Source organism: Macaca nemestrina, chromosome 18 (genome assembly GCF_043159975.1).
Source record: "Macaca nemestrina isolate mMacNem1 chromosome 18, mMacNem.hap1, whole genome shotgun sequence".
NCBI lineage: Eukaryota > Metazoa > Chordata > Mammalia > Primates > Cercopithecidae > Macaca > Macaca nemestrina.
The window spans coordinates 45533510-45558524 of NC_092142.1; the positions used below are offsets into that span (position 1 = coordinate 45533510).

The window sequence follows — 25015 nt, forward strand, 5'->3', positions numbered from 1 at the left end:
CTACTCGGGAGGATGAGGCAGGAGAATGGCGTAAACCCCGGAGGCAGAGCTTGCAGTGAGCTGAGATCCGGCCACTGCACTCCAGCCCGGGCGACACAGCGAGACTCCGTCTCAAAAAAAAAAAAAAAAAAAAAAAAAAAAAAAAAGACATTAAGTTTTGGGATGGTTTATTATATAGTAGGTAACTAGTATTGCTGGTGAGCCTTTGGGGGGTTTATGTGAATTCATCATGCCTTGGGAAAAGCAGGGTAAAGTTGAGGAAAGAAAAGGGGTATAAATGACTAAAAGAGTAGATGCTGCCTTGTTCAACAAGTGCTTAAAACCAGAGTTAAGTGAGCTCTGTGAATATATGAGAATGACTATTAAACTCTATAGCCACTCTATTAGTTCTTTTTATCAATTAAAGATAGTATGAAAAGAGAAAAAAAGCTCCAAAATTGTTAATAGCAACTTTATTGTTTCACTGGTGCAAAGAAAAAAAAAAAAAAATCATAATTGTGATGCATTTCCTGCTAAATTTACAATGAAGGTGATACATAAATTATATAGATCACAAATTTTCTTTTATACTATTTAAAACCAAATTATATTGATAAATATGTCCAGAGGACAACATAGGTTCTTAATGGATGGCTGAGTCCAAATATGCAAAATATAACTTCTCGTTTTGACCATGGTGTTTTAAAATTCTCAAACATGCATTAATATATTCTAGTTTTAGGGAAAATCTTACACATGGCCTTATCTTGCAATTTAGGGAAAAGCCCAAGCTGAATTTCACATACAGTATTCCTTTCTTCTAAATTAATCTCAAATTGGACTAAAGAACAAAAGAGACAGACACTTTTGGGTTAGTACTCCCCAATAATGAAGAAAATACACAATCAACAATGAAACAAACAAAAAAAAAAGGAGGAGAGCTTCATTAGTAGCCAAGATAAGTGCTTGTGGGGTTTTTTTTGTTTTGTTTTGTTTTGTTTTTTTACAGATCACAGGAATTTTAAATAGCAGATCAGTCATGCTACTTGGGGTGATCAGACAGACTTGAACACTTACCAAGTGAATAATTTTATTAAGGTCCTGAAGGTGAGTGTCCGGAGGTGCTGGGTAAAACACATCACAGGTAAGAAACGGGAAACCTACCTCAGCATTTCTGAAAGGCACAATCTATGGAAGGAAAACCTAGCATAATAAAACCCTCACTGCATGTACATGGAAAGGAGTATGGTGAGCTGTTTCCTTTTTAAAGGATGAGACCTTCATAAATTGGCCCCTCGGATTCTGGTGATTCCCGCCGCAAGCGCAAATGCTCCAGTGTGTTATGAAAATGTTTGTTAATCTGCTCTGTTTCTTCACTGGATTCAAGATTCGGGAGGTCTTCTCGAATCTTTTGGATAAGCTGGTTTAAAACCTGAATTGTTACCTACAAAAGAATATGTACAAATTCATGATCAAGCACATACCACAAAAAATGAAAGACAATTTATTTTTATTTATTTTTTTGAGATAGAATCTCACTCTGTCGCCCAGGCTGGAGTGCAGTGGCGAGATCTCAGCTCACTGCAACCCCCGCCTCCCGGGTTCAAGCGAGTCTCCTGCCTCAGCCTCCCCAGTAGCTGGGATTACAGGCATGTACCACCAGGCCCAGCTAAACACAATTTAATAAAATTGCTTTGAGGAGCTTCTGCTACTCTCATCAATTACCTAAGTAATTATGAAAAAAGAAAGATGGGGATACGATTCCTAGTTTGAACATCTACTGACTATCAAAAAAACCCGAACAACCCTTTAAAACAAGCAAAATTGGCCCCAGTGCTGTGGCTCATCCCTATACTCCCAGCACTTTGGGAGGCTGCGGCGGGCAGATCACTTGAAGTCAGGAGTTTTAAGACCAGCCAGGTCAACATGGTGAAACCCCATCTCTACTAAAAATACAAAAATTAGCTGGGTGTGGTGCTGGGCACCTATAATACCAGCTACTCAGGAGACGGAGGCATGAGAATTGCTTGAACCCAGGAGGCAGAGGTTGCACAGAGCTGAGATTGCACCACTGCACTCCAGCCTGGGTGACAGAACGAGACTGTGAAAAAAAGAAAAAAAGGAAAATTTTATTTAACTTACAAATCTTGACCAAAACTGTATTGCTAAAAGGATACTGCATTTAGGAATTATCTTTTTTTTTTTTTTTTTTGAGACAGAGTCTTGCTCTGTCACCCAGGCTGGAGTGCAGTGGCATGATCTCAGCTCACTGCAAGCTCCACCTCCTGGGTTCATACCATTCTCCTGCCTTAGCCTCCCGAATAGCTGGGATTACAGGCGCCTGCTACCATGCCCAGCTAATTTTTGTATTTTTAGTAGAGATGGGGTTTCACCATGTTGGCCACGCTGGTTTCGAACTCCTGACCTCAGGTGATCTGCCCGCCTTGGTCTCCCAAAGTGCTGGGATTACAGGCGTGAACCACTGTGCCCGGCCTAGGAATTGTCTTAAACTAGAACATTATGACAAATTAGGCTATTACTTGACATCTGTAAATTATTTTATATTTTTCAAATGAACAGTGATTAAAGTATCAGAATGATAAACTTTTGTACATATCAAATTTCCTGAGTAGGAAGGGAAAATGTTAGTTTATTAACAACACTTTACTAATTCACTTACCGCATCATTTTCCTTTTCATAAAAATAGATATATCTGTTCAGAATTTCTATAAAAAGCTGCACTTGTAGAGAGGGGTCCATGCACTGATTTGCTATTTTTAGAGCTTTCTTTAGGCACTCCATTACCCTCTTGCCTCCGTGAAGCTAAAATAAAAGGGCAGGGGGACAGTGAAGAGATTAACGAAACGTCCCGTTTTCATACAAAGAAACACAACACTACCGTGCTCTTTCGTGTTCTAAAGGGACACAACAAATTTAAATCCTTTTCATTCTCCTTCTTCTTTTGAAGTATACAGCTGTATTTTTTTAAAAACAGGTAGTGGTTTGAACTTGCTATGTTACAATATCCTCAAAGCAGAGGCTTCACTACAGGATGAGACTCTTTTTTAACAAAACAAAGCAATTCTCTTCATCAGATTTCCAAGCACCCCAAATGTTTCACCTCCAGAACACAAGGCCATGGCAACCGATCCCTGTTATCGATCCTGTCTGCTATCATGCAGTCAGGAATGACCTTACCTCCTCCCCATTTTTGTCCGTGTTTCTGCCAGACCAGAAGAGATGTGCACAGGTGCTCACAGCTCGGCCCTGATCGGGTTTCTTCAGAAGTTTGGATGCAGCAAGGGCACACTGAGTCCTCAGAGGTTCGTGATTCTCTTCACTGAAGCACTTCATCCTTTCAAAAGTGCCAATGATCAAGGTGATGGCAGCTAACTGTGCTTTGGAATCGCTGATTTCATCTTCATACAGAGAAAAGGCCTAGTGAACACAAAGCAGAAAGGACTTTCAAGAACCAACCATCCTCTAGTTGAGCATTTTCCAAAGTACTTCTCACCGAACCTCCATCCTGTGAGACTTCTGCAGCCTTCAAATCAGAAAATGCTGCACCCTCTCGAGAGCCACAGGACACAGCTGAGATGGTAAAAATGCTAAAAAGTTGCAATAAAGAAACTTCTTTCAACTTTGTTTAACCCGGGTTCCCAAACTGAATTTTGGGAATGGAATGCATTTCCCAAATTTCATGTTCCATGGAACACTTTTACCATGACCCACTTGGAAATCTTAGATTTCATCAGCAAATGATCAATACCAGTCAATTATGACAATAATATTAAGAGGTTCCATGATGGTGGGAAGGTGGTAGTTACATATTCAGTAAAAGAAGAGTAAATTCATGTCATTACCACCATGCCTGCAAACAAGCAACTGACTCAGTAGAGCTGACGTGACAACACAGAAAGAACAGATCATCACCTGGGACATGAATTCATATGCGACTGTTTCATGATTTTCAAAACCAATTTCCCCAGCAGCTAGTGCTCCTTGAAGAAAAAGTCTTAAGGGCAATTCTGCCAGCTCTGCTTTGATCAAAGCACTGATAGTCTGGTGGGCAAATGAAAAAATCTTCTGGCATTTCTTTTCCCATTTGTCATCCTAAAACAAGAAAAAACATTTTAAGTTACCTTAAGTTCAAAATTAACTTGTTCCATGATTCCATTTTATTTAAAACTTTTAATAGAACAAAATAGTGAACACGGTAAGTTGAGCGCAGTTTTCCTGTCATTTTCCTTCTCTGTTTCAGTTATAGGGCACACAAGTAAATCAAGCAGGATGTCTTCTCAAAACATCATTTGAAGTTAAACTGCTTTTGCAATGTTAACGTATTTGATATTTGTTTTTTCTTTTTGAGACAGTTTTGCTCTTGTTGCCCAGGCTAGAGTGCAGTGGCGCAATCTTAGCTCACTACAACCTCCGTCTCCTGGGTTCAAGTGATTCTCCTGCCTCAGCCTCCAGAGTAGCTGGGATTACAGTGCCTGCCACCACGCCCAGCTAATTTTATATTTTTAGTAGAGGCAGGGTTTCACCAAGTTGGCCAGGCTGGTAACTCCTGACCTCAAGTGATCCGCCCACCTCAGCCTCCCAAAGTGCTAGGATCACATGCATGAGTCACCGCACCCAATCTGTTTTTTCTTTCCTTTTTTTTTTTTAAGCTCTGTTACCCAGGCTGGAGTGCAGTGGTGTGATCACAGCTCATTGCAGCCTTGAACTCCTGGGTTCAAGTGATGCTCCCACCTCAGACTCCCGAATAGCTAGGACTACAGGCTCACATCATCATACCTGGCTAATTTTTATTTTTTTTATAGACACAGAGTCTCATTCTGTTGCCCAGGCTGATCTTGAACTACTGGCCCTGAGCAAACCTCCCGCCTCAGCCTCCCAAAGTGTTGGAATTACAAGCATGAGCCATTACAACTGGCTGATATTTGTTTTTTCTGATTCGTAAGTAACATTCCAAAATTGGAGAAAATTAGAAAAATACACAAAATCATCCACACATCATCCCTAAATCTACCATCCAGGGATGATCATTGGTAACATTCTGATGCTAAATGTCTTCCTTTCTTTCTACATAAATGTAACTGGAATTTTTGGGTGTGGTTTTCTTTTTTCTCTTTGGCACGATCTCGGCTCACTGCCACCACTGCCTCCTGGGTTCAAGCCATTATTCTGTCTCAGCCTTCTGAGTAGCTGGGATTACAAGCGTGCCACCACGCCCCCGCTAATTTTTATATTTTTAGTAGAGAAGGGGTTTCACCTTATTGGCCAGGCTAGTCTTGAACTGCTGACCTCAAGTGATCCACCCACCTCGGCCTCCCAAAGTGCTAGGATTACTGGCCTGAACCACCGCATCTAGCCCTTATTTTCTTACTTGAGAGTTAAACAAAATCGATTCAAGTAATTTGTATCTAATTTTTCTTTTTTTTTTTTGAGACGACGTTTCACTCTTGCTTCCCAGGCTGGAGTGCGATGGCACGATCTCGGCTCACCACAACCTCCGCCTCCCAGGTTCAAGTGATTCTCCTGCCTCAGCCTACCAAATAGCTGGGATTACAGGCATGTGCCACCACACCCAGCTAATTTTGTATTTTTAGTAGAGACGGGGTTTCTCCATGTTGGTCAGGCTCATCTCAAACTCCCGACCTCAGGTGATCCGCCTGCCTCGGCCTCCCAAAGTGCTGGGATTACAGGCGTGAGCCACCGCGCCCAGCTCTAATTTTTCGTTCACTTATTTTATCCTAACAATTTTCCCGATACTAATTTAAAATCATTGTAATGACTAGAAAATATTACAGAGACTGGCTATGGCATAATTTATTTAACTATTCCCTTTTAGAAATAATCTCTAATATTACAATGAATGTTCTATATACACTAAGCTTTATTGAGACCCTAATTATTCCCTTAGTATAAATTCTTGGAATTCTACTTGGAGTAAAATTATTGGATATTTTAACACCCTACTTACATACTGCCAACTTCCTAGAAGTATTACAGTAATTCACACTGCCAACATTAGATGAGAATGAATTTTCATCACACCATCGCCATTGTTAAACCTTATTTTTCATTTCTCTTTGCCAATTTGATTTCTTAAAAGGTTCGCTGTTGTAATTACAAGCAAGGTTAAATATTTTATCATGATTGACTATCCAAATTTCTTCTTGTTAAAGCAATCAGTTCTTTTCATTTTTAAAAGATGGCAACAGGCAGGGCATGGTGGCTCATGCCTGTAATCCCAACACTTTGGGAGGCCAAGGAGTCAGGAGGATCACTTGAGCCCAAGAGTTTCAGACCAGTCTAGGCAACACAGTGAGACTCTGTCTCTACAAAAAATAAAAAATTAGCCAGTGTGGTGGCACATGCTTGTAGTACCAGCTACTCAGGAGGCTGAAGTGGGAGGATCACTTGAGCCTAAGAGTTCAAAGCTGCAGTGAGCTGTAATCATACCACTGTATCCCAGTCTGGGTGACAAAGACCTTGACTCCAAAAAAAAAAAAAAAAAGTGACATTGACAGTCATAGACCTTGGCGCAGTGTATGGCAACACAGTAAGTAATGCTAGTAAATAAGTAAAGGCTAGTTACTTTTATTTATTTGCCCTAAATCATTTTGATCCCAGAATTTTTTCATCTTATAACTGAAAGTTTGTATTCTTTGGCAACTAGTGTTCTAGTCTTTGCTTATACAAGTTCAACCATTTTTTAGTGACTGGGTCTCCCTCTGTCGCCCAGGCTAGAGCGCAAAAGAATAATCATAACTCACTACAGCCTCCAACTTCTGGGCTCAAACTGTCCTCCTGCCCTAGCCTCTTATTTTTGAGATGGAGTCTCACTTTGTCGCCCAGGCTGGAGTGCAGTGGCGCAATCTCGGCTTACTGCAACCTCTGCCTCCCGGGTTCAAGTTATTCTCCTGCCTCAGCTTCCCGAGTAGCTGGGATAACAGGCATGTACCCTCACGCCTGGCTAATTTTTGTATTTTTACTAGAGACGGGGTTTCACCATGTTGGCCAGGCTGGTCTCAAACTCCTGATCTCAGATGATCCACCCACCTTGGCCTCCCAAAGTGCTAGGATTACAAGTATGAGCCACCACACCCAGCCCTGCCCTAGCCTCTTGAGTAGGTAGGACTACAGGCATGTACCACCACACCTGGCTAATTTTTTAATTTTCTTTTCTTTTTTTTAGACGGAGTTTCACTCTTGCCCAGGCTGAAGTGCAATGGCGCGATCTTGGCTCACCGCAACCTCTGCATCCCGGGTTCAAGTGATTCTCCTGCCTCACTCTCCCGAGTAGCTGGGACTATAGGCATGCGCCACCATGCCCAGCTAATTTTGTATTTTTAGTAGAGATGGGGTTTCTCCGTGTTGGTCAGGCTGGTCTCGAACTCTGACCTTAGGTGAACCACCTGCCTTGCCCTCCCAAAGTGCTGGGATTACAGATGTGAGTCACCACAATCGGCCTTTTTATTTTTTAATAGAGATTGGGTCTTGCTATGTTACCCAGGCTGGGTGAATTCAACTTAAAAAACAATTCTACATATAAATGAAGTCATGCAGTATTTGCCTTTCCGTGTTTGGCTTATTTCACTTAGAATAATGTCCTCCAGATTAATCCCTATTGTCATAAATGGCAAGATTTTCCTCATTTCTATAGCCGAATATTATTCTACTATGTAGAGAATGTATGTACATATATATACACACACACACATACACGTATATACACACACATATATACAAAACACAATGTCTTTACTCATCTATCGATGGACACTAAGGTTGTTTCCGTATCTCAGCCATTGTGAATAATGCTGCAATGAACATGGGAGTGCAGGTATCTCTTTGAGATACTGATTTCCTTTCCTTTCAATACATAACCAGATGTGGGACTGCAGGGTCACATGGTAGTTCTAGTTTCAGTTTTTTGAGGAACCTCCATACCGTTTTCCATAATGGCTATACTAATTTATATTCCCACCAATAATAAACAGGGTTCCCATTTCTCTACATCCTTGCCAACACTTGATTTTCTGTCCTTTTGGTAACAGTTATTCTGACAGATATGCGGTAATATCTCATAGTGGTTCTGATTTGCATTTTCCTGATAAATGATGTCGAACATCTGTTCATATACCAGTTGGCCATCTGTATGTCTCCTTTGGAAAAATGTCTATTCAGATCCTTTGCTCATTTTTAAATCAAGTTATTCATTTGCTTGCTACTGAGTTGCATTCCATATATATTTTGGATACTGACCACTTTTCAGATGTACAGTTTGCAAATATTCTCCCCCATTCCATTGGCTGTCTCTTCACTCTGCTGATTGTTTCCTTTGTTGTACAGAAGCTTTTTAGTTTAATAGACTCCCACTTGCTTATTTTTGCTTTGATTGCCTAGATTTTTGGTTTCACATCCAAAAAATCACTGACCAATGACAAGGAGGTTTTTCCCTATGTTTTCTTCTAGGAGCTTTATGGTTTCAGGTCTTTAATCCATTTTGAGTTCATTATTATATATGGTACAAGATAAGAGTCCAATTCTATTCTTTTGCATGTGGATATCCAACTTTCCCAATAATATTTATTGAAGACACCATCCGTTTCCCCTTTGTGTATTCTTGGTATCCTTATCAAAGATTAGTTTATTGCACATGTATGGGTTTATTTCTAGACTCTCTATTCTGTTCCGTTGGTCTATGTGTCTGTTTTTACGCCAGTACCATATTGGCACACTGTCTTAATTACCATGGCTTTTTAATGTAGGCTGGTTGCTATTTTTATTGTTATATTCACAAATTTCTATCCGTAAATGCTGGTAAAGAGTGAATGATAAGCTGGCCTAATACAAATGGGCCAAAAGTTGCTGTTTCATGCTGGTAGGTCTACTTAATACATCCTTTTTTCTCTATTATGAGAAAATCAAGTCCCTACTGAGGCCGGGTGTGGTGGCTCACACCTACAATCCTAGCACTTGGAGAGGCTGAGGCAGGAGGATCACTTGAGGCCACAAGTTCGAGACCAGCTGATCAACATGGCAAGACCCTGTCTCTACTAAAAATACAAAAATTAGCTGAGCGTGGTGGTGCACACCTGTAATCCCAGCTACTTAGAAGGCTGACACACAAGAATCGCTTGAACCCAGGAGGTGGAGGTTGCAGTGAGCCAAGACTGAGCCACTGCACTCCAGCTGGGGGACAGAATGAGACCCTATCTCAAAACAAACAAACAAACAAAATTAAGTTACTGAGGTTGTTCCTTAACATTAACCTGACTGTCCAACTTTCAGGTACATGAGCTTGAGGTATTTTCTTCAAAACTACACCGTGAAGACTCAAGCCATGATTCTGGTTTGAGGAAGAAAAAAGCTCATAAAAAGTTGCCCACAACTCATGATATTATGCAATTATATGCCTTTAGAGAGAAATGACTGCAATGCTAGACCCTCTCCTTAGGTTTTAAAGCTAACCTGAATTAGAACTTAGGAAAGAGTTTCAGCATAAATTCACACTGCTTTAATCTTGCATTTCTAAGTGCTTTTTATGTGATCCCTCATTTAGTATGTGATCCACCAACATCACCATTAGGAACACTTAGCACAGGATAAGTAACAAATACAGAGTTGTCAAAAATGGGATTTTATTATACCACTGTCTATTTTTGTATGTTTGAAATTTTTTATAACATAAAACAAACACACACACACTCAGAGTGATGAAAAAGGAAAAAAGTGCCTAAATATTTAAAAGTAAACTCACCACTTTAGAATTCTCTTTGTATCGAAAAGCCAGCTGGTAAGCTGCAAATACCAATGGTGGCAATGTGAAGCGAATCCGCTGATTTCCACCAGCTCCAAAATGTTTTCGTGCTGTGTTCAAAATCTGACCCAAAAGCATTAAAGAAAAAAAATTTCCAAACTATGATTAATCATTTGTGAAATAAACGTGGGCTCTAATCATCATTGCTAACATTTTGTGAATATATACAATGTACCATAGTTTATGGTAGGCAATTTATATATTTCTTATCTCCTCAAGTTGTCACAACAATTCAGAGACAGATACAATTCCATTTCACAAATGGGGAAGTATGAGTTTCAAAGAGGTTGTATAACCTGCCCAAGATAGTGAGTTAGAAGCAAAGATATATTTAAATATATTTTCATATACACACATGCAAAGTATGCTGCATTGATAAAGAATGTAGGCTCTGGCCAGATGTGGTGACTCATGTGTGTAATCCCAGCACTTTGGGAGGCCAAAGGTGGACAGATAAGTTGAGGTCAGTAGTTCGAGACCAGCCTGGCCAACACAGGTAAACCCCGTCTCTACTGAAAATACAAAAATTAGCTGGGCATGGTGGCGTACACCTGTAATCTCAGCTACTCGGGAGGCTGAGGCAGGAGAACTGCTTGAACCCAGGAGATGGAGGTTGCAGTAGGCTGGGATCATGCCACTGCACTCCAGCCTGGGTGACAGAGCAAGATTCCATCTCAAAAAAAAAAGAGAAAAAAAGAAGGCTGTGAAGACACTCAGAGACTCACATTTAAAAGTAAATCCTAATACTTGTTACATGTGTGGCTTTGGGCAAATTATTTACCTTCTCTTAGCCACAAGTTTCTGTAAACTCGCAGGGTTGTTGGGAAGATCAAGTGACACGTGAGGTTTCACCACTACTTAGCACAAGGCATACGCTTAGTAATATTAACTATTACTATGATACAAAACAACTATATGCATATTACTGGTACATCATACCTCCTCATTCCAAAAAATATTAAGACCGAAAAGGCTAATATACTTTAAAAGAGCTACTTGTGAAATATTCCATGAATTCTGTGTTTTTCTTGGATTTTTTTTCTGAAATGGTACAACATATAGCCAATTCAGAAAAATTACAAGAAAAAGAGTTTATAAAATGTTTTTAATATGTGTGACACAATGACATTCAGATTTTGTGAAATTCCTGATATGGCAGATGAATAAGAGAATGCATTTTCCCTCGGGCAGTCAGAGCTAATGACCCTATTATTAAAGATCGTTATACATGGGAATAACCAATCAGCCACATGCAGAAGGCATACTTTTTTTTGAGACAGAGTTTCACTCTTGTTGCCCAGGCTGGAGTGCAATGGCGTGATATCCACTCACTGCAACCTCCACCTCCCAGGTTCAAGTGATTCTCCTGCCTCAGTCTCCCAAGCAGGTGGGATTACAGGTGCCTACCACCATGCCTGGCTAGTTTTTTGTATTTTTAGTAGAGATGGGGTTTCACTGTGTTGGCCACGCTGGTCTTGAACTCCAGATCTCAGGTGATCCATCCACCTCAGTCTCCCAAAGTGCTAGGATTATAGGTGCGAGCCACCATGCCCAGCGGGAAGGCATACTTTCTAACTACTACATTTGGTATGCAATAGAAAATGAAAACACACAGACACACACAATCTCACACAGAAACTTAAGGGAAACAGTTAAAATACTCAGTCACTCTGTACAGATGACATAGCTCACAGAGCACAATACCACAGTCCTGGAATGTTTGCTACTAAGCCAAGAGAAAGACCATCACACTATCAACAGCAGTCAGCCTCTTATTTCACACTGATTATGAAGAAGTACAGGAGTGTCAACTACAACGAAGAAAGTCAACAGAAAGAGATAAAACAGTCAGGACATCCTCAAGCAAATGTCTTTTTCATCATAGCAGCCTAACAGCCTTATGCATCCAAGAATGGTTAAACTACTTTGCCCAAACAATAATTAAGCAGCCAACCGTGCTAACCCTTCACTAAAATAAATTCTCTATCTAGTATCGATCACTGATACCCCTACTCAGGCAACATGCTTTATCCATTTCACAAAGTTTCCCTGTGGACTAATAATAAAGAGAACCTCATGTGATTGTTCTTTATCAGAAAAAAAAAAGTTAAGAAAAAGGCAAAATGAATTTTAAAACCTCTCATCAAAAAACAAAAACGCACATTTTCAATGTGACAAATATAATTTATACTTGCAAATTTGGAAAAGTAAAATTAAATGTAAGAATTGTATTTCTTATAAAGTTTATTATAAGCAATACATAGTTCAGAAAAAAATCAACATGGAATACTTATGGGCACTCAAGTAAAAGAAGAGACTTTTTTGTAATTCTCAGAGAGTCTTCAAAAGAAATCAAAGCAACTGAATTGTTACTCACATGCTCCAGAAATTTACAATTATGTTTATATATAAAGTAAAAGCCCACAGATGCTATGAATCTCTTTTTTTTCTTTTGAGACAGAGTCTCGCTCTGCTGCCCAGACTGGAGTGCAGTGGTGCAATCTCAGCTCACTGCAACCTCCGCCTCCCGGGTTCAAGTCAATCTTTGATTCAGTTGCAATTCCTTCAAAACCGTCTAAGACCAGAAGGTGAATTAAACCATTTTAAGCACTTCAACATGTGATTTCACTAGGAGCTGATACAGGGATATACTAATAGTAAACTCATACCAAGTACTGCTGGTCAGGGTCCTCAGAGCGCAGTAGATGAATGAAGCGGCCCACAAGGCTCTGCTCATCAGCAAAGTCTTCTGGATCAGGGTCCTCTACAGGCTGATCTGGCTGATCTTGAATCAATGTGGATACCAAATTCATGATGGAATCCACCTGTAACATGTGAGGCATAAGAAACCCACTGACGTGAAACCATTGGCATATAAAGCCACTGTCAAAAGTGTTTCCAGTTATAAAATTACAATACAGTATCAACAAGATATTCCTTTTTTTGGTTAGAAAGTCAATACACATATATGTCATACACACATATACAGACAAAAGTCTGGAAAGATATGCACAAAATGTTAATTAACAGTGGTTATTCTCTATCTGGTGGAATTATAAATGTTTTATGATTCTTTATACATCTCCAATTTTCTAATTTATATAATGAATAAGTTACTTCTACATTTTCTTTAGTATTGAATTACCCTCCCCTCCCATCTCAGATATCTAGGTCCATAGTCTAAAATTGTAACACTGTTTCCCTAAAATAGCATGGAGGTATTCTCTTACCTGGTCTTGAGAAACAATTTCTGTATTATAATCCAGAACGTTACTAAGCACATAACAACTCATGCTCTTTCTGGACTCATAGTCAAAGTACTCAAAGAGTGGGTGAAAATGTTTTAATTTCAAGACTGTTAAAATATTGTTGTAAGTGTCAACTGGTATTTTCAAAAGTCTGGTGAGTTCCTTTGAAACTGCACTACTGGTAGCAATACTACAAAAAGAAAAACAGAAGTCTTAATGAACAAAATTAACTTTCTCTATACACAAATAGCACTTGTTCTGTAAGAATTTGAAATTTTTCATTACACATTAAAGGAAATGGGTCAGGTGAATCATACCACCACAGAAGACTGTAACAACCTCCTTTCAAGAGGATAAAAAATGCCTATCTAAACATAAATATATATATTCATCTATTATTTTTCTGTTGATACAAAACTAGAAACAGTTTCCAACTCATGAACAGATGGTATAGCTGGAGTTAAGATGACTGTCTAGAATTCGATGACATTTCTAAGGGAAGTATTTTAAGTGGTAGTTTGGTTCCCAGGGGGCAGCCAACAAGTATTGTATATTCACGATGAAAATAAATAGGAAAAAAAATCCATGCAAAACCAGCAATTTGACACAATAGAAAAATATATAAACTATTTCTTCTGTATCAGATGTTGGTGATTAAGGAAAAGCAGGCTGACTGACTTAGGTAGTGGTTAGTAAAAGCATTCTGTAGATACTGAGGCATATTGGGGCATTTATTACAACCTCTTTAGAGTTTGTTATTTCCAATGATTTTGTCTATTTTTACTTTAAAATTCACTTGGGGAGAAAGACATAGATACATCATTTAGTTTTTTTATTTAAATTTTTTTAATTTTTAATTTTATTTTTTATTAGAGACAGGATCTCGCTCTGTTGCCCAGGCTGTTCTCAAACTCCTGGGCTCAAGTGATTCTCCCAACTCAGCCTCCTGAATAGCTGGGATGACAGGTGCAAGCCACCACACCTGGCACATCATTTAATTTTCGCTCATACTTATTCCATATCTGAACTTGTTTTCCGTTCGCACACACACAAAACCAAAATGACCAAAAGAAAAAGGGTAACACAAACGGAGGAAAAAAAGAGTAAATTTTCTTGATGCAGGTAAACCACTAGAATGGAGATAGAAAGGAGGAACATGACATGAGGTAAAATTCTCAAGAATATGGGTGGGGGAGGCAGGCCTGGCTTGAACCAAGTCCAGAGCAGTGGGGAATGGGGCAGGAAGGGAACTGCGGGGGAAGGTAACAGGATCTGAGCTGCCCACAGTGGCCACTACAGGACGCCACAGGTCTAGGACAGAACAGCTGAGGAGGCTTCAAGTTGGAGACAGGACTGTTCATACTTCCTTGAAGGTATCAAAATCAAAGCTCAAAATAGAAAAGATATTTAAACCAATTTAATTCTGCACCTTAAATATACATACACCCTTCATTTTTCACCATGTGCTCATTCGTAGGAAAACACCTCTTATGGAAATAAATACTGCCTGAGAAAGTTTCCTTACCAGTTTAGGAACTCATTCACATACAGCAAGCTCGTCCAACCCGCAGCCCACAGGCTGCATGCAGCCCAGCATGGCTTTGAATGCAGCCCAACACAAATTTGTAAGCCTTCTTAAAACATTATCAGTTTTTTGCAACTTTTTTTAAAGCTCATCAGCTATTGTTAGTGATAGTGTATTTTATGTGTGGCACAAGAAAATGTTTCTTCCAATGTGGCCCAGGGAAGCCAAAAGACTGGATGCCCCTGATACACAGAAAGGGATCCAAATTGGAGTCACTGGTCCCTGAAGACTGCCTATAGTCCATAGGTACCACAATTTCATTAATATACACAACCAAGTAATTGGTCACCACTTTCTGCCCCTAGTAGTGCTAACCATGACAATCTTAATGCATGATTAAAACAAGACAAATGCCAGCATTTCAAAAGACAATTGAGAAAGAAAAGCAAATCTAGGAAAAAAGTGTCTTTATGAGGATTTTTACAAAAATGTAACTGACTTACTGTTCAAGGTTGAGCTTATTGAATATCTCCACTGTTGTTTCTAGAACTTTATCAACATAGTCCACACGATCAGGGTAACATTTCATGGCAAGATTAATGAGAGAGACTTGTAAAGATACAACATCCTCTGAAGGCATGTCTTGTCTAGACTGGAATGTTTAGAAAACCATACAATTTATTTTAAACAATTGTAAAAGGAAGGCAGAGAAGTTTCAAAATTTTGAGAACTTAGGAGAAATGCTACACAAACCTGTATCACTGTAGCCACCTGCTGTGAAAATATATCAAAAAGTTTAATATCCGCTGGGATTCCAGGTCCATCTTCACGGTGAGCAAATAAAGCTAATCTAAAAAAAAAAACAAAACCCCTTTATTTTAAAAGATACAGGGTTTGGGTAGTGAGATCATGGATGACATCTTATTCTTTATTGCTTTTCTATATTTTGTATGAGCCCAAAAGGCTTGTTTTTTTAGACAGAGTCTCACTCTGTCAGCTAGGCTGGAGTGCAGTTGTGTACTCTCAGCTCAATGAAACCTCCACCTGCTGGGCTCAAGCTATCCTCCTCCCATCTAGGCCTCCTGAGTAGCTGGGGCTAACAGCATGTGCAACCACGCCCAGCTAATTTTTGTGCTTTCTGTAGTGATAGGGTTTCACTATGTTGCCCAGGATGGTACTAACCTGGACTCCAGCAAGCCTCCCTCCTTGGCCTCCCAAAGTGCTGGGATTACAGATGTGAGCCACTGCACCCGGCCTCCTCAATTCATTTGTAACTAAACAGTTTTGCCAGTGCAACCTTTTTTCTTCAGCATTCTTATTTCATACCATACTAAGTAGATTTTCAACAAGATAATTCTCTCAAACTCTTTGAAGCATAATTAAGTAGATATGGACAGAAATGCATTAAAGTGACAAATGTATTCAACAACCATGATTCAAATAAATAATCTTTAAAAAATAAAAGTACATAGACTATTTTAAGATACTGCATTTTTACTAAAGTTTGAAATACAACTAAGTCTAAAATTCATAAAATTAACTTTTATTTCCCTCATCTTAAATTACTCAAAATAATGTCTGTTTCATTATCATTATCTGTTTGTCACAGTCACAACTACATCCACATTTTGTTACGCCCAGAAGCATCACTACTGACAGAGATGGGTAAGTGACATTACAGGCAACACAGGAAAATCCAGTTACTAGCTTCCTTTAAGAGGGGGCCCAATCAGTATGGGATTTTTGCTGCCCAGGATTGAGCTGATAATTTGGAAAATTTTGTGATCTGAATTCTCAGACTTTAAAATGAATAACTTAGTTTTTCAAAAAACATAAAAAAGGTATCTGCAGAAATAAATCTTCACTTAGGTTTCTGGTTTCATGACAATGCTTACAAGTAGTAGGACAGACATTCTGTACTACTACACAACATGGCTGCAAAAAAGTCACCCATTGGCCAAACACAGTGGCTCACATCTGTAATCCCAGCACTTCAGGAAGCGGAGGCAGGCTGATCATTTGAGCTTAGGAGTTTGAGACCAGCCTGGCCAACCTGGCAAAACCCCGTCTCTACTAAAAATACAAAAATTAGCCGGGCATGGTGGTGCATGTCTGTAATCCCAGCTACTCGGGAAGCTGAGACACTAGAACCCCTTGAATCCAGGAGTTGGAAGTTGCAGTGAGCCAAGATAGCACCACTGCACTCTAGCTTGGGTGACGGAGTGGGACTCTGTCTAAAAAAAAAAAAAAAAACTAAGAAAATAAAACTTAAAGTGGATGTACTAAACATATTTGATACTTAAAATTTTTTAAGAAAATGTGGGCTGGGCGCGGTGGCTCAAGCCTGTAATCCCAGCACTTTGGGAGGCCAAGACGGGTGGATCACGAGGTCAGGAGATCGAGACCATCCTGGCTAACACGGTGAAACCCCATCTCTACTAAAAAATACAGAAAACTAGCCGGGCGAGGTGGCGGGCGCCTGTAGTCCCAGCTACTCGGGAGGCTGAGGCAGGAGAATGGCGTGAACCTGGGAGGCGGAGCATGCAGTGAGCTGAGATCCGGCCACTGCACTCCAGCCTGGGAGACAGAGAGAGACTCCGTCTCAAAAAAAAAAAAAAAAAAAAAAAAAAAAAAACGTGATGATAGAGTGATTACTTGAACATTTCCAATCATCTGTATCTTATGGCTACTCTAAACCAAATGAGTTCCCACTGCAAGATACTTACATCACAGGAAAAAACAAATTTTGTTCTTCAATATGATCTCTGGATTTGTACAATTTAAAAAAAAAGTCTGCACAACGTCTTTAAATGTCGATTAAACACACAGAATAAATATCTTATCTTCATGTCTCCTGCACATTTAAGTTAAGCCTCTTTCATGTCTAACCAAGGCAAGTACCTAGTACTCATACTCACAAAGCTACACTATTTATAGTATAATTAAATTAAGATCATTGGTATGATAAAGATGTAACAGAGACAAATAATTCAAAAAATGTTTAAAATTCATTATTGTCAAGTCCGAGCATGTATCCTCCAGTGTTGGAAGGTCTTACCTATCAATTAAAGCAATGATTATGTTTTTCACATTTACATTCTGGTGTAACTCAGCACAGGCCCGAAGAAAAGGATTCAAAGTCTGGAGGTGAAATTCATCAGGGAAAACCTGAAAATCAAATGATCAATACAAGTAAAAGTATTTCACATAATATTCTGAACTCATATGGTAAAGTTCACATTTGTGGGGAAAAAAATACTGTAATCTTATACAACTAAATTTGAACACATTACTTCTGAACCTCTCTACTAAACATAAGCTCAGACAGAAATATTCCAATAAACAAAGTGCACCTACAATTAAACTAAAGCTACAGAGACCAAGAAAACTCAGATGACTCATTCCTACAGTTTGGAGGAAAACAAACCACATTGATACAAAGACCAAGTTATAAGTCGGAAACAGAAAATCCCTGTTTTTAAATTGTTTTTAGAAGAAGCAAGATTACATGAAAAAAAATTTTTTTTTAATTATTTTAAGTTTTTATAGAAATGGCATCTTGCTATGTTGCCCAGGCTGGTTTTGAACTCCTGGCCTCAAGAGATCCTCCCACCTTGAACTCAGAAAGTGCTGGGATTACAGGTGTGAGTCACCACACCCAGCAAGGAAAATTCTTTATTCAGGAAAGCTTATTTCCTATTCCTTCAAAATTTTTTCAAAACAAACTTAACGAAAGATAAAATAGGTCATTTTTTAAAAATGACATGTTCCCACCTACCTGAATAATACACTCCATGAGATATTCTTGAGCCAAAGCATCCCTACAGTTTACAACTTGCTCCAATATGCCAGTCAAAACAATCTAAAAGAGAAAAAAACACACATAAGGGTTAAAATCTGTTTTCAAACTCTTAAGCTATTCCTCTAGCAACACATTTGAACTACTAACTTGAAAATCATATTTGAGATTTTTCTCACCAAGACTTCACTTCTAATCTTTAAAAGCTATTTTCTTTTTGAGACAAGGTCTTGTTCTGTTGCCCAGGCTGGAGTGCAGCGGGACACTCTCCACTCAATGCAACGTCCACCTCCTGGGCTCAAGCCATCCTCCCACCTCGAGCCTCCTGAGTAGCTGGGACTACAGGTACATTCCGCCATGCCCAGCTAATTTTGGTAATTTTTGTAGAGATGGGGTCTCTCTATGGTGCTCAGGCTTGTCTCAAACTCCTGGACTCAAGTGATCCATCTGCCTTTGCCTCTCAAAAGTGAGCTTTTTTCTTCATGGCTTGTGCTTGTGCATCCTCAGAAATCTTTGTCTAATCCTAGGTCATAAAGATTTCCTCTGTGTTTTCTTCTAACAGTTTTAGGTTCTATATTTAGGTCTCTGATAGATTTTGTTTTTTCTGTACGGTATAAGGGATGAGGGTCAAGGTTCAGGGTTTTTTGTTGTTTGCATATAAACATCAAATTGTTCCAGAATCACTTGCTGAAAAGGTTGCCTTTGTACTTTTATCAAAAATAACTGCTCATAAATATCTGGGTCTATTATGGATTGTCTAGTGAGAGATTGGTAAACTGAGCTGCTGCTTGTTTTTACAAATAAAGTTTTACTGGAACACAGCCATGCCCATTCACTTCCAGATTGTCTGTGGCTGCTTTTGCAACATATCTGCAGTGTTAGTAGTTGTAGACCAGGGGTGTCCAATCGTTTGGTTTGAAGAAGAATTAGAAGAATTGTCTTGGGCCATACATAAAATACACTTAATAACAGAAGATGAGCTTTTGGGGAAAAAAAAAAAAAAAAAGCAAAAAATCTCATGTTTTAAAGTTTACAAACTTGTGTTGGGCCACGTTCCAAGCTGCCCTGGGCCGCAGGTTGGATAAGCTTGTTGTAAGGCATACGTCTTGCAAAGCCAAAAACCATTTATTATTTGGTCCCTCACAGGTAAAGTTTGCCATTCCCTGTTTTATTCTCCTCCATTGATTTGTGTGTCTATCCTTTTAACCAATACCACACAGGCTCTCACTGTAGCTTTAGAGTAAATCATGAATTCAGATAGTCTGGGTCTTTCAACTTGTTCTTCCTTTTCAAATTTGTTGTAGCTGTTCCAGGTTCTTTGTTTCCTCATATAAACTTCAGAATCAGCTTCTTAATTTCTACAAAAGTCTGCTGGGATTTTGTCTGAGATTACATTGGATCTATAGATCAATTTTTTTTTTAATGCTATCTTGACAATATTAAGTCTTCCAATCCACAAACATTGCATATATATCTTTCCATTTAAGTCTTCTTCAATAAAAGCCATTTTAAGATGTTTTTCAATGTACTATTACGTAACAAAAATATTCTGATTTTAAAAATCAGATTTCATTTTATCTTAGAACATAAGAAGAGGTAACAAAAAGATATAAACCTGTTTGTAACGTTCCACATTTACACCTTCCAACTGACTGAGGCGCACCAAATTTGTTCCCACTAAAATTCTCAGTTCTTGTCTTTCTCGTTCTCTTTTTTCTCTATCTCGGCTATGTCCCTGATGCTGCATTCGCACCCAGAGTTTGTTCATTTCTGCAAAGTTGAGTAGTACAAAATCCATGGAATCACTGATGTCACCAGTTGTTTCTTCGCTGCAAAGAAACAGAAAAGTCTTTACACAGTATTTACAGAACCAACTTACTACTATCCCTCTCCTTTGTGCATTTCCTACTTATCTCTGTAGTACACGAATGCTTTATAAAAAATCACTTTCAACTTCATTGGCTTAGTGTTAAATTTCAAAGGGAACAGACTCTAGGGTAAAAAGTACCATGAAAAGGACACTATAAATTTAAAGGGCAAATTACTTTCCCCAACTCTGTATCTGGAGTTGGGCCAACTGGACTTGCTCTTATGGCAAATTCCTTAATTCAAAAGGCTAGAAGGATGGACATGGTGGCTCATGTCTGTAATCCGTGCTTTGGGAGGCCAAAGCAGGAAGATCGCTTTAGGCCAGGAGTTTAAAACCTGCCTGGGCAACATAATGAGACCCCATCCCTACAAACCAAAAACAAAAACAAAACGCTAAAAATTTCAACACTTATGGTGTATTGCTAACTACATCATTTTACTGTTGAATATTTTGTTTTTAATTGGAATGTAAGTTTTGTGAGGGAAGAGACCATGGATTTCCTGCTTTATTTTTCTACGTCTCCTAGGATGGAGACTTCGGCAGCTTTCAAAAATTTTTATTGATTGCCTAACTAAATGCTCAAAATGGACAGTCAAAACATAATAAAGCAAATAACTTCATCGATTTCTCTACACTGTTAATTTTTTATCTTTTCTGTACTGTTTAAAAAGAAATTGATGCAGATATATTAAAAACCATTGAATTGTACATCTCAGAAATAAATGATTTTTTTTTTAAAAAAACAAAATCTGTTGGAGCAAACTGGAAAAAGATTAAAAATTTAAAAAAGAAAATAAATGAATAAACTTTTTTAAAAAGGAATGAAGTTCTTTAATCTGAGGACCTGTCATGTGAACAGCTTACCCCACTGAAGACCACAGTTGGCTGACCATCTGCCCCTGCTGTGGGATAAAAGTACAGTAGACTTTGATGCTAGAATACTGATTACACAAGAGAAACGAGTGTCTCTGAATGGCTTTTATTATTTCTCTTCTGGAGTTAATAGGTAACTTGTAACAGATAACTCAAATCACTTATATTCCAAGGTAACTAGCAGTCTACAAATTATAAAAACTGATAGACATTAAAGGAACAATTATGAAATCCAGCGGGCTCACACTTTATTATTTCATTACAAATTCAATTTCCAAATATAACCCTCTTAAAAAAAATTGTATTTTCAAAGAATATTTAATGTAGTGCAAAAATGCTCAATTACATTAACTGAAAAAAGCAGGTCCTAAAAATCCAAAGATAAAATTTGCATAAGAGGACATTGTACAGCATGCTACATATACTGAGGAGTTCTATATTACAAAGAAAATCTCTATACAAATGCTACCTAAATGGCTGACTGGGTGGAAGAATTATTCATACCTACTTTCTGTACATGTTTCCACGCTTTTATACATTCTACAATGAAAAAAAATGCTGCAACAAAATCAAGAAAGTAAGTCACTTACTCTGTTGGCTCTCCTTCATCAGGTAAGATATTTCTGGTACACTGAAGAAGGTAATTTCGAAGAAACAGACCCCTCAAGGGATGCTGCACACCACGGCACATTTCTACCAAATCTTTCAAAATATCCTTCCTGGACTGAGGAAATGACTTGACATATACAACTCCAACTGTGATCAAAAGGTAACTAGGAGAAGTATGAAGAAATGCTGATTATAAATAAAATATTCAAATCAAGAACTTATTTCCAAACACATTGAACAAAATATTAAATAAAGATAGGAACCATGTTGTTTTCTCCTGCATGACAAGGAAAATATCTGATTTAAAATATAACCACTGATCTCTAAAAATACATACACACACACACTTATACTGTACATACACAACATAGATATTACCTTTAAACATATTAGGAAGAGAACAATTATATTAATTTTTCTAACAGTCAAGACATTAAACAAAATAGCAAGCATGTACATTTTTTCTATTTCTAAAATTCCTCAAATATCTACATAAAACGTAAATCTAGTTACTCTAAAAACAAATAAGAGAGTATCTACCAAAATGTTAATCTATATTTGTTAAGAAATTACCCTTAAAACTTTTTCTTAAGCTGATAATCATAAAGGACACAACATAAAGTGGGAAATACAGACACAAAAGTCCTCTGATTTGTTATTACTTACAGCCTTGGGATAATGTTTCCAGCATACTGTACAAGTTCATAGAGATCTGCCACTTTCCTTCCTTTAGCAAACTCATCTGTCAGGTAGACCTCCAAGTAGTGCAGTTCATCAGAAATGGCCATATCTTTTAATTATGATTAAGGACTAAAAATAAAGATAAGCCAACCTAAGCAAAACTTTGAAACTTGGTGGAGTCATTGAAACTTGGTGGAGTCATTATTAACTACTGGGCAGGTATCTTAAGTTTTAGTCTTTTAAGAGAGTGTTCAAGTGAAAGCAGAATTTTAGTTGGGCTTTTCTTACTTTAAAATAAGGGTTTTGGCCGGGCGCGGTGGCTCAAGCCTGTAATCCCAGCACTTTGGGAGGCCGAGACGGGCGGATCACAAGGTCAGGAGATCAAGACCATCCTGGCTAACGCAGTGAAACCCGTCTCTACTAAAAAATACAAAACAACTAGTTGGGCGAGGTGGCGGGCGCCTGTAGTCCCAGCTACTCCGGAGGCTGAGGCAGGAGAATGGTGTAAACCTGGGAGGTGGAGCTTGCAGTGAGCTGAGATCCGGCCACTGCACTCCAGCCCTGGGTGACAGAGTGAGACTCCGTCTCAAAAAAAAAATAAAATAAAATAAGGGTTTTAAAGCATGTGTGGTGAAGCAAAGCAGTAAATATAACGGTTACCTGTCAAGACTGTTAATGGGTTTTGAAATGGCAAATGATTAAAATTCCTGTCCATTTGAGGCTGCTGCGTAATAATATCTAAGTATTAAAGAATCAACTGCGTCATAGCCTGAATATCCTCATGAAGGGTCTGAAAATTGAGATGCACCGACAACACACTTAAAGACATTGAGGCATAGGAAAGGAGTACTCTCCAAGTGTTTTTCTCACTTAGCACATCTGCATGGAGGAGTGCCATGTGACTCAGATAAGGAAGTAACTCCAGACAAACTTCATAAAGAACAAACAAAATTATCCTTATCAAGAAAAAGGTATGGTCCAAATGTCTTCAACATTCAAAAGATACAAAGTTCATAGTAGCTCTTTGGTGATAACATAGAAGTCCGGAGTTCACCAAGCATATTAGAAGCATGTTTTAGAGCATCCATAAGCTTGTTTTTGTCCTACAGAAATACCAAGAGAATAGATGAGAATGCTTAATTTAAATAAACATTTATCTTGGTTGTACAAACTCCTTACATCAAGGACTTGTTACATAGTTTTAAAAGTATACAGCACTTAAATGATTTTTAATCACATAAAAAAATCAACTTAGATCAGTTCACTTTGCCGTCCCTACTGAAAAAGAAAAAGATCCATGATACCTAGTAGAGTTCACATAGCTAAGACAGCAAGCTTCTTGATAGAATGTTAATCTTTTCAATCTATAGAGACTAGGAAACTAGCTCCATTCATCACATTTTACCTGCAATTAAAAGAACTGGCATACTGATTCAGGCGAAGGAAGATACTATCCTGACATGGCTTTGTCATGGGTTAAAGACTCTTCAGAGCTGTCTGAAATAACTATTCATGTAAGTTTGCTTTCTTCTTACATATTTCAAACCCTCACAATGCCCATATGTTCCACTTAACTCAGAAATGCAAGCAATTCAGTGAGACAGAGGAAACACTATCCATATCCAGGAAGAGGAAGAAACAAGCAATAGCAAAACCATCTTCTCCGTTCCAAGACATTTATTTTTCATTCCCAACTTGTTGGGAATGAAACCAATAAAAGATACAAGAGCATATTACTGTGCTTTGGAAAACATAGTAAGACATTTTACAAAGGTAAGACAGCAGCATCTTCATCACAGTAATTTATAGCTTGAAGTACCAACCAATTTGGCTCAATTCCTTATCTTTTAATCCAGAGAATCTACAGTATCTACACAGATTCTCTCTTACTTTATCTTTTAGAATATGAAAATATATAAATAAGTGTTAAGTATAATTTTTAAGCTATCTTCTATAATAAATATATTCAGGAAAGAAATTAAAGTTTTCAAGTTATTTAGAAAAAAAGCTGAATAATTCAAATGCAAAGCATTTAAATTCATTCATTCAACAAACATTTACAGAGTACCTGTTATATGTTAAGTACTCCTCAGGTCCGAGGTATAGAACCAAGGAGGCTAGTAATTCTGGTCAGACACTGATGTGGTAATATTACAGTAATGCGTAAATAAAAGGAAAAGCCTCTTGCTCTTATAAGCATGTATTCTAGTAGGGAAGACAGACAATCCCAAACCAAAAATATACATGTGAGTAAACAGGCCTCTTTGTTGAAATTGCTCCACACAGTGCTTGAGGAAGATAAGACTGAAGATAAATGCTGGTGGACAGTGAAGATTAGATTTACCAGAAACAGTGGTGCCACCTAACTCTAGAAAACACTGCACATGCTTCCTTAGGAACACACGAACTGCAACTGTGCCTCCCACATTTCCATTCTTACCAGGCATCTCTTCATTTGGAATGACTGGACCTTTACAGCCTGTATGGCTTCATCCAAGAGCTTTTCCTGCTCATCCTGAGGGGACTGCTGTGTTGTAGGCTGAAAAATAAAAAATTCCACTGAGGTCTCGAGCACATTCTTCTAGTAAATATGTTATT

At 38.4% G+C, this 25015-nt stretch overlaps 1 protein-coding gene across 2 annotated transcripts in view; it reads right to left on the reverse strand.

Annotated features, from left to right (window-relative positions):
* Positions 1-435: 435 nt before the first annotated feature.
* Positions 436-25015, reverse strand: part of LOC105492212 (VPS35 retromer complex component) — a 31254-nt gene continuing 6674 nt past the window's right edge. For both annotated transcript variants that reach the window (XM_011759221.3, XM_011759220.3), the window contains exons 2-17: positions 24858-24956; positions 23424-23520; positions 22403-22526; positions 21718-21900; positions 20000-20213; positions 18364-18447; positions 17644-17753; positions 15339-15435; positions 15089-15237; positions 13043-13250; positions 12482-12637; positions 9753-9875; positions 3914-4093; positions 3179-3418; positions 2660-2803; positions 436-1423 (exon numbers count right to left, since the gene is read on the reverse strand). In XM_011759221.3, the coding sequence (XP_011757523.1) occupies positions 1244-1423; positions 2660-2803; positions 3179-3418; positions 3914-4093; positions 9753-9875; positions 12482-12637; positions 13043-13250; positions 15089-15237; positions 15339-15435; positions 17644-17753; positions 18364-18447; positions 20000-20213; positions 21718-21900; positions 22403-22526; positions 23424-23520; positions 24858-24872 (2304 nt within the window). In that variant the 5' untranslated portion in view covers positions 24873-24956 and the 3' untranslated portion in view covers positions 436-1243. The remainder of the gene's footprint in view (positions 1424-2659; positions 2804-3178; positions 3419-3913; positions 4094-9752; positions 9876-12481; positions 12638-13042; positions 13251-15088; positions 15238-15338; positions 15436-17643; positions 17754-18363; positions 18448-19999; positions 20214-21717; positions 21901-22402; positions 22527-23423; positions 23521-24857; positions 24957-25015) is intronic.